General features: G+C 50.2%; 1 protein-coding gene across 1 annotated transcript in view; it reads left to right on the top strand.

Annotated features, from left to right (window-relative positions):
* Positions 1–1564: 1564 nt before the first annotated feature.
* Positions 1565–10843, top strand: part of LOC117218035 (uncharacterized) — a 69342-nt gene continuing 60063 nt past the window's right edge. Inside the window, exon 1 of the mRNA XM_033466042.2 lies at positions 1565–3342. Within this exon, the coding sequence (XP_033321933.2) occupies positions 2892–3342 (451 nt within the window). The 5' untranslated portion in view covers positions 1565–2891. The remainder of the gene's footprint in view (positions 3343–10843) is intronic.

Raw genomic sequence — 10843 nt, 5'->3', positions numbered from 1 at the left:
CCTAATCGACGCTCAGATCACGAACGAAAAAGGACAATTTCGGAAGAGGAGGTACGATTATTCGAGGTCTCGCCGCTCATTTTTATAGCTGTTGGCAATCGGCGACTGTAACAAACGAGACACAAGGCTCGAACAATCATATCTCCTCCTCCCGAATTGTCCATTTTTATGCTCAATCTGAGCGTCAGTTAGGGAGACATTACTGTATCTATTACTGCGAGCCAAATACAGTAAAGTCTCCCTAATCGACGCTCAGATCACGCACGAAAAATGAACAATTTGGGAAGAGCGTAGGTACGATTATTCGAGTCTCGTCGCTCATTTTTATAGCTGTTGGTAATCGGCGACTGTAACAAACGAGACACAAGGCTCGAACAATCGTATCTGCTCCTCCCGAATTGTCCACTTTTCAATCTGAGCGTCAGTTAGGGAGACATCACTGTATCGCGGATCGGTCGCGACAGAAGCAGCGAAGAAGGTTCGACAAATTATCCTAAAACGAAGCGAAACGAACGATGCGTCGATATCGTGCTGTAAACATAAACGTACTAGCCAGGTACGCTGATCCTACTGCGATAATCCATGGAACGTTCGCATCCTAAAAGTCGTTCCGAAAACTCGTCGAAACGACGAGTGGCGCGTGGATCGTTCGCAGCCAATTTCGGGAACGGACGCAGCCGCGAAATAACTTCGTCGCAGCAGGCGGCGAAGCTTCCAACGCGCTTCGCGCTGGTGCATGCATCGATGTTCGGTATCACGTGTGCAGCACTTACCCGTGTCGGCTGGTTTCGGTCGGTCGCTAAACGACATCTGTAAATCGCAGTTGAACGCGACACCGTCCGATCGTCTCTGTAGTTTAGCCCGCGGAGAGAGGCTACTCTTAGCTAGCCAGTAGCGGAGAGAGACCCGGTGGATTCGCGGCGGACAGCGGCTGCCTCGGTCCTAGGACCACCCTTCGTCCTCGATGGCTCTCCAACCCCTTCCAGGTGGTCGCGTCGGACCTCTCTCCTCCCGCTCGACTGCTCCGGGAACCGATCTCGAGAACGAGAACGGACAGAGAGCGAGTAAGAGAGCGAGAAAGCGAACCAGAGAGAGAGAGAGAGAGAGAGAGAGAGAGAGAGAGAGAGAAGAAGAGAGAGAGAGCAGCCAGAAACAGTCCGAAGTGGGAGAGCCTCGTATCAATCTCTCCGGTGCCCCCTCCGGCCCCCTCTGCTCTTGATCCAGGCTTCCCCTCCGAGCGTGTCGGGGGCTGCGGGGGGGCTAGGACGGGTCCCCACCACGTCGTCCCGGGCGCTGCTCCCCTCCCGGTGCTATAATGAAAGATATTAACTACAATTTTATATCGAATTACCGCTGAAACACATTTCAAATTAGTTGGGCGTAGCCGCGGCACGAAGCGGAGGCGCCGAGGTCGCCGGGCGGCCGATTGGCCGGCTGGTTAGCGGGCCGGCCGGCGATTGGCCGGCGGGCGAGCACGGTGGGGAGGGTTTAGGGCGTGCCGAAACGCCGGTATGGCCGCCCAGGAGCGAGCGGAGGCGCCCGAGGTCCGCTCAGTGCGAGCAGATCAGTCGAGGCAACCCGATGCACACGCACGCCTCGCCCAGGAGAGAACGTTGTTCCCGTCGCCTGCCACCACAGGACACAAGTCGGTCGTGGCCACCAACGGGCCACCAGTAGTCGAGAACCGTTTCCGAGGATTCCCGCGAGTTTTCGGGCCCCGCGGCCCCGAGCCGATCGCGCGCGCGCGCGCGACACGATCCGATCCGATCCGGAGAAGTCGTCCGACGCGCGGTTCCCAAGGAAGAAGGACTAAAACAAGTGGGATCTCTAGTGTGGGAGTGAATCGAGAAGAGACTGCTGCTTTGTGACGGCCGGCCACGGACAGTTCGATAAACCGGTTCGCCGTTCGATATCGTCGGATTTCGATACTCGCCGTGGTTATTATTTTACGTATCCCGGCGGCGGAGGTTTTTTCGCGGCTGGTTCGGCGAGGCCTCGTTAGCCGCGCGGGGCTGGTTCCGTAACGAGAGGCGATTAAGTAGCCGCTGGCGTGACAACGGGCCTTTAGCGGGAGGGCTCCGCGTACAACGCACACGCACAGGCATACGCGAAGCCAGCGGAGAGAGAGAGCGCGCGAGCGCGATACCGCGGAAAAACGAGAGGGAGTCGGTTTTCGCGTCTCGGAGGACTTAACTGGCAATTAAACGGCCGAGGAAAGGGAGAAAAAGGAAAGCGGAAATGGCCGGCGGACTGGCTGTTACGCGTGGCAATTATGTTAAGTGGCCAATTAGCAATTAACCAAGGAGACCAGCGGAGCGGCGGCCCCGTAATTGCGCGCTCGCTACGAGAACCGCGAGGAAGAAGCCCCGAAGAAGGCGAAGGCGAGGGCGCGGGCGGAGGCGGAGGAGGCGGCGCGGCCGAGTGAACGGGAGAGAGAGGAAGCGCAAGGTGCATCTTGCGGCCATCTCACGCGCCATTTACTCGCGATTCTCGCGTCGAAATCGCACGCCGGTTATCGGCGACCACGGCGACCCGGCCTCTCTGCTGCGACCTGGAACACGAAACGCGAGCACGGCCGCGAGGACCGAAGAGAGAGAGAGAGAGAGAGAGGAACCGTCGCGAGGGTGGGCCCCGTCCGGGTCCCGAGCTGTCCGGAAGCGGATAGCCTCGGCGTCGACGGCCGGTCGGGCGCGCTATACGAACGGAAAACCGATTTCAGTGAAGTGTGAGTTCCGTCGAGAGGATTCGGTGACACCGGGTAGTTCCTGGCGAGAGGCGACCAAGCCACCGTCGACAAGATTCTGTCTCCCAGGTACAGGGCGAGTCCTGGGGTGGCGACAGAGGCGCCTGCAGGTGCCCGGAGCCCGAAGGAACCACCTACGTGCACCGTGATGACGGTCCACCATCATCAGAACCACCACGTGGCGGCACTGAGCGGCGTCACCGTGGCCAACAACGGTCTGAATCTGAGCAGAATGTCCGGCCTGGAGGCCCACCGGCTCGAGAACATCGTCGAGAGGAACGGCGTCAGCGTCGAACGTCTGTCGAACGGGCTGGACGGCCGCGGGAACAATCACGCGAGCAACAATGGCCTCGAGCGCGGCGACGCGTCCACCACCATGCCGCAGAGGTCCCGATTCATGATCACAGACATACTCGGCGGCGCGTCCAGCAAGATGCACCAGGCGGCCGGACTGCAGACCCAGGAGCCGCCGGGCAGCCCGCCGTCGACGCCCAGGGACCTCAGTGTCAGGCATCAGTCCAGGACGTCCTTGAACAACAGCAACCTCGACGAGGATAGCGACGCCAGCCATCACGACGGCGCTTCCATCACGTCGAACGGTAAGCGGTCAATTATGCTCCTTATCTCGGCCGGCGACGCGGTCGCCAATCGCGAGCGTTTCCGCGAAACCGAGGCGATTACGCCGCCATTAGGCGAATTATTACCTCGCAGCCTTCGCCGTTCTTCTGCAAACCGAGCATGTGTCCCCGGTATGAATAACCAAGTATCGCGGTCGGTCGAGCGATCATGGTTACACGATTCGATCAGGCGATCCTTTGTTTTCCGACGATCTCGACGAGCATGATTTCTGAACGCCGCCGGTCCCGCTGCCATAAGCTCCGTCCATCGGGCTTCGCCGTTTTGGATTACTAATTGGAACGCGCTCCGTTCGAGTCGACGATCTTGTGATACGGTGATGTCTCTCTAATTGACGCTCAAATTTTGCACAATAATGGACAGTTTGAGAAGAGGAGGTACGATTATTCGAGCTGGAAGGCTTGTTTTTATAATTGCTGGCAATCGATAAACATAAAAGAACGAGCTAGAAGGCTCGAACAATCGTATCTCCTCTTCCTAAATTGTCCATTTTTGTGGATAATCTGAGCGTCAATTAGGGAGACATTACTGTAACGATATTATTCGTTTGATTAACCAGAGCAAGTGACTGCGTTACGAAAGTATGGCATTTGGTCGCGCGAGTTGCGAATTAAGAGAGATCGAGACGATAGAGAAGAGGACGATGCGTCTTCATCGTGATCTTATTCGCGATCGCGATGGTATTCGTACTCGTGACCGGACCGCGGAGTTTGTTTGCAAAAATAATAAATAAAAATTGTCCGAATCGCTTGCATGAAATGGAGACTGAACAGCAAGTTCATTCTTTCCTTAGTCATTTTGATAAACAATAATAGATTGACATTTTCTCGAACCTTCGCCGCACTTTGAACGATTTTTCCATGAGATTCCCTGCTCGATTTTCCCATAAATGCACAAAATCCGCAGTCCGTTCATAGCCATTTCTCCGGTCCTCGGCTTTCGACGCACAGCGATCGAACGATTGCGAATTAAGAGAGATCGAGACGATAGAGAAGAGAACGATGCATCTTCATCGCGATCTTATTCGCGAGTAAAGTTTGTTTACGAAATAAAAATTGTCCGAATCGCTTGCATGAAATGGAGCCTGAACAGCAAGCTCATTCTTTCGTTAGTCATTCTGATAATCCAAGAATAATAGATCGACATTTTAAAGTTTCTCGAACCTTCGCACTACTTTGAACGATTTTTCCATGAGATTCCCTGCTCGATTTTCCCATAAATGCACAAAATCCGCAGTCCGTTCATAGCCATTCCTCCGGTCCTCGGTTTTCGACGGTCGGCGATCGAAAGATTGCGCCTCTAATAAACAATAACGAAATGGAATGAACGCCTCCGGAGTTCGACAGCAAACCTAGAACCAGTGGAATCGCCTATCAGCGCTGTTTTTCCACGAGGTTCCCTACTCGATTTTCCCATAAATGCACAAAATTGACAGTCCATTCATAGCCATTTCTCCGGTTCTCGGTCTTCCATCGGTCAGTGTTCGAACAATTGCGCCTCTAATAAACAATAACGAAATGGAATGAACGTCACCGGGTTCGACAGCAAACCTGGAACCAGCGGAGTCGCCTATCAGCGCAGTTTTTCCATGAGATTCCCTACTCGATTTTCCCATAAATGCCTAAAATCGGTCTTCCATCGGTCAGCGATCGAACGATTGCGCCTCTAACAAACAACAACGTATTGCAACGATCGAACCGTGGTTCGACGCCAAACCTAGAACCCACGGAGTCGCCTATCGGCGCGGTTATCAGTCGTTCGCGCCAGCTCATCGGGCCCGAAGCAAAGCGGCTTAGCGGAATCGAGAGACAAAAGAAGTGCGAGGAACGATCGCACGGATTCGAGATCGCTCGTTTTCGGGGCGCGATAACGGCGGTCCACGGGGCAAGGGTAAGGCGATGCTCGTCGTCTCGGGCCCGTGCACCTGGCCGCCGCGGAGGACTTTCACGGAGGTGTCAAGGACATCTATGGGGTTCGAACGGGGTCCGGTGCCCGGGCCGGATGTTCTCGACTCGCGGCCGTCGCGTCGCCTCGTTGGCTCGGCGGGCCGCAAAACGTTCGGCCATGCCGAAGGATCCGATATTTCCCGGGAGATAAAAGAACCCACCTCATCACGGGAGCCTACGTCTGTCCCGACATCGTTTAGGAATTCTAATGGTCCCAAATTGGAGCCCGCCGCTCGAACGCTTTAATTATGTTACCCTCATTTGTTTCATTCAGCTTTTCTACCTGTAACGCTGCCCCCTTCTGCCTCCCTTCTCCCCCCTCTTTCTCTCTCTCTCTCTCTCTCTCTCTCTCTCTCTCTCTCTCTCTTTCTGTCACTGGATCTCTCTCGGCTGTCTCTCCCGTTGGCAACCGTGGCCTGTTTCTGAAAACAGGATACTCTCTGACGGTCGCATAGTTGTGCCTGGCCGACTGTCATCAGCTCGGATCGCTCGTCCTCGTCTTCCAGAGACAAACTGTGATCCGTCGCGATGATCTCTCCTCTAACGGCGAGCTCGGCCGGAAGCGGTGTCTCCAGTGACGACTTTCCGGTAAGTTTCTTCTGCTCGTGAATCATTGCGGACCGTCATCGACGACTGCTGGAAACCTGTGAGTCAACCACTCGACGCCTTGTTCATTCATGATTCTGCTCGCAGCCGGTGCTCAAACTGGCATCGCGTCGATATATATGTCGATGCCAGTCGACGAATTTCGATCCGAATCGAACGGTATCGATGCCTCTGCTCGCTCTGAAACATTGACGACTGATTCGTTGATATATATATCGATGCCAATCGACGAATTTCGATCCGAATCGAACGGTATCGATGCCTCTGCTCGCTCTGAAACATTGACGACTGATTCGTTGATATATATATCGATGCCAATCGACGAATTTCGATCCGAATCGGACGGTATCGATGGCTCTGCTTGCTCCGAAACGTCGACGCCTGATTCCCTTTTACGGGAATATCGATGCCTGATACTTCTACGAGAATGGAACTTGCTGTTATATGCGTAAATGTTTTCTGACAAACGAATCGATCGATTATCGATAAATGAGTAACGACGCCTCCGAAAAGCGTCGGAGAATCTTCGATTCAGCGTTGGTTCGATGTCGTTTTTTAAGCAGTCTCGGTATCGACGAGCGACACTGACTATCTAAAATTGACACCTGCTATTAAGCACTTTGGTGTCGAATCGATCGAATATTATGAATGATATCGATTCCATCGATTTCATCGCTGCTCCATTTAACACTGGAACTAGCAAACGAGTCGAGATGACGATAAATTTGAATTGAAATCATGACAGCTGATTTACAGCTGAATTTGAAGCTAAATCATATGAGACGACTGACTTAGAAGCTATAAACTCTTTGTTTCTGATTCTTTCTCTTTCACCGTTCCTGATATCGTAAAAACTCTTCTAGGAGAAATTGTTAGGCATATATCTTCGCCGAAGTATTTATTGTAATATAAATGATATGTTTAAAGTTCAAATAAACCCAGTCTTGGCACTGTTATAAAACAACACATATTAGTCGCGTTTAGGATTCGAAAATATTAGCGTTAAATTATAGAAAATTCTCCGCAATTTTCCTACAGCTTGTGAACAAAAATAGACAATTTGGGAAGAAGAGACGCGATTATTCGAGCCTCGCGGCTCGCCGATCGCCGACACTTGAGCCGTTTATTTTGAAAGTGGCACAGGTCACTTTGTTTTTAAGTCGATATATTCAAGGGTTTGCGTTTTAACACGTTTAAAAATATGGATGCCAACTTTCGAGAAGATTTACTTGCATTTGTTGTCTCAGGATACTGATATTCTTCTCGGTATAAATAATTTCGTACAAACATTCAAAAATCACCACTTTTCATTACGGTCAAGTGACCTATGCCACTTTCAAAATAAACGACTCAATTGTCGACAACTATTAAAACGAGCTGCAAAAGGCTCGAACAATCGGATCTCCTCTTTTCAAATTGTCCATTTTTTCTGCGCGATCTGTGCGTCAATTAGGGAGACATTACTGTTTCTATTACTGCGAGCCAAATACAGTAATGTCTCTCTAATTGACGCTCGGATTGCACACAAAAATGGACAATTTAGGGAGAGAAGATACGATTATTCGATCCTTGCGGTTCATTTTTATAGTCACGAATTGTCAACAAAACTATAATATAGAAATATAAATATATCTAATATAGTATAAATAATATAAAAATATATATAATTTAGTACATAATAACATAAAAGCTATATAATCAATTATAAAAAAACGAGGCGCAGGGCAATGTCCTCTTTCCCAATTTTCCAATTTTGCTTACAAGCTGAAGAAAAATTCGGGAAAAATTACCGCAGTCGTTCGATCCTGCGCGAACGCGGCTTCGAAGCTCTCGAATCGCCCGATTGAATCGCAGCTTCGGGTTTCGCTTCGCAAGCCGCGGATTCGTCGCCGGGTCAAAACGGACCCGAGACCCGACGCAGGATCGCCGGTCGACCGCAGGGCTGTTGACCCGAGGTATCGCAGCGATCCCTCGCGATCGATCCCCGTTTCGAAACCCGCTAGAACGCGGTTAGGCGATCTAACGATCCGAGTGATGCTTTCTTCGTTTTCGGCGCGACCGTTAATTAGAGGGCCCCGGTTTCTCCACGGCTAATGGAATCCCGAGCACCGATTACCCGCCGACCGAGTTTCGACACTTCCGACGATTATTTCATTGATTCCTCTTCCTTCTCGGCTCTTGGGAATCCTGTCGCGGACGCGCGGCGATCATGCGAACAACGAAACCGGACAAACGTCGCGGAAGCATTTCCTGCGGAAAGCAGTCGCGATGCGGTAAATTCTCTCCGATTGTCCTTCGCAGTTTTTAGACAAATATGGACAATTTGGGGAGAGGGGGACGCGATCGTTCGAGTCCCGCGGCTCGTTTTTGCGGTCGCCGATTGTCGAGGACTATGAAAACGAGGCACGAGGCTCGAGGCTCGAGTAATCGTATCTCCTCTTCCCAAATTGTCCACTTTTTTGTTTATAAGCCGAGGGACAATTCGAGGGAATTTACTGTAATTGTTCGACGAGTTAATCGTTCTTGGTAGGCATCGTTCTTTCTATTTTTCTGTACAGTTCAGTTTTTTCGATCGTAACGGAACATATTCTTGTTAAAACAAGATTCAAATCTATTATTAAACTTATTATTATATAAACTTAGCGAGCCCTAAAAGTGTACAACGCGAGTTCCTTTACAACTGTGAATATATAAAATAATATAAATACAAAATATATTTCGAATATAAAACAAAAATATAAAAGGACTATTTAGACCTTTCGCTATTTTTGCTGTAATAAATAAAATATTTGGCTTATGAAATTTCTCCGATCATTTTCCATTGGAAGAAGTTTCCCCAATTTAACCAACTTTGAAACAAAAAGATCTGTGAAATCGATCATTTTGACCGGCTCTCTATCCTGATTGAAAGAATTTAACCCTTTCGCTATTTTTGCTGTAATGTATATTTGGCTTATGAAATTTCTCCGATCATTTTCCATTGGAAGGTTAAATTTTTCCTAATTCAACCAACTTTGAAACAAAAAAATCTGTGAAATCGATCATTTTGACCGGCTCTCGGTCGGTTCAGCGTTAAAATAGTCTCTCCCGATTGCAAGAATTTAAGCCTTCGCGCTCGAATTCATTTGACGATATTCGATAGTTTTAAATACATGATAAATTTTTATAGCTTTCCTGACCTACGGTAATTCCATTTTATACATTGTCGGCGAATTTTATGCGCGCGAAATTGATCTCGCGATTCGCGCAGCAGTCACATTTTCGACGGTTCTTCGAACGTGAACAAATCTGGCGACGTAAAAATCGTTCCGCAACTCGATTACCCCGATAATTATTCAACGGTACCTGACCTTCAATGTTCCTCTCGACTGCAAAGGGTTAACACAGCCACAATTAACCTTTTCGCTACGAGCGGATTTTCCGCCGCGGTACTTCTGCTGAACGGCGCCCGTAGCAAACGGGTTAATCCAAATGAAGTTAAACAAAATTGAACAAAATAAGGCATATCTATTTATCCGTTTGTTGAGAGAAAAATAAGGTGAATTATCTTTCTGGAGTAAGCACTGACTTTATTCGCTACAAACGATCGAACTTATGGAGGGCCACTATAGTGGCCCGTAGTACCTCGGTGGCATCTTATGGAGGGCCACTATAGTGGCCCGTAGTACCTCAGTGGCATCTTATGGAGGGCCACTATAGTGGCCCGTAGTACCTCGGTGGCATCTTATGGAGGGCCACTATAGTGGCCCTTAGCACCTCGGTGGCGTTTTATGGAGGGCCACTATAGTGGCCGGTAGTACCTCGGTGGCATCTTACGGAGGGCCACTATAGTGGCCCGTAGTACCTCGGTGGCATCTTATAGAGGGCCACTATAGTGGCCCATAGTACCTCGATGTCATCTTATGGAGGGCCACTATAGTGGCCGGTAGTACCTCCGTGGCATCTTATGGAAGGCCACTATAGTGACCCATAGTGTCGAAAGGATTAATCGCATCTATACAGTCGAAACACAGTGCACAACAAATTCCTCGCTTCTCTCGCGTTTTTCGCCGTTTCGTGGCCCGTCTGTTGCAATCGCGCGCGAAAAAAACCGCAGCTAAGCGATCGATCGATCGAAGGTGAAGTTACAGTTTAACGATCGCAGAGTTTCGGCGCAGGTCGAGCATCGAGGATCGTCGATCGCATCTAACAAGGGAAAGCGAAACGGCGAGTCGGCGGAAATAATAAGTCGGTAAAATAACGAATGCCGCTAGTAGACGGTCAATCTATTTTTGCGTGTGGCATAATCGCGAACGCGCCGAGCGGAGCGCGCGATTTATCAGCATCGGAATAATCGGGTAATGGAATCGTAATGGAGCCGGCACGGCGGCGAGGATTTGTCCGATAATCTGTAAAAAAGCGTTGTTCGCACGGATCCGAACGGTACCCGACGGCGGCCCGGCATTGTGGCGAAAGAATCGTGCCTCCCCCCTCTCTCTCTCTGTCTCTCTCTCTTTCTCTCTCTGGCGATTCCCAAAGAAAGTAATTGTTCGGACGGGGCTAACAGATTCATTCTTTCGGCGTGTTTTTTCCTTTTTTTCTTTTCCTTTTTTTCATATATTTCGCGGCAGCCAGCGGCGCGGCGGCGCGGTTCTCACAATCAGAAGCGGTATTAGTGCGCTCCGGGACCGTGTCTCTAATCACGTAGCCGTAGTCATGCGCGTAATTGTTCTTAATGTGCTTTTTGTGGGAAATAAGCCGATTACGGTGTAAGCGTATGAACTTAGCCTCGAAGGAAAGTGCCGTGGAACGTCGATCGAGCGGCACCGTCGAACGGGAACACCGCTCCGCGGGAGAGGCGATGTAAAGGGAGAGAAAAAGAGAGACAGAGAGAAAGAGAGAAAACCATGATAGAGAGAGAGAGAACTATAAT

Source organism: Megalopta genalis, chromosome 1 (assembly GCF_051020955.1).
Source record: "Megalopta genalis isolate 19385.01 chromosome 1, iyMegGena1_principal, whole genome shotgun sequence".
Classification (NCBI taxonomy): domain Eukaryota; kingdom Metazoa; phylum Arthropoda; class Insecta; order Hymenoptera; family Halictidae; genus Megalopta; species Megalopta genalis.
This window is presented reverse-complemented; position numbering and strand designations above follow the sequence as displayed.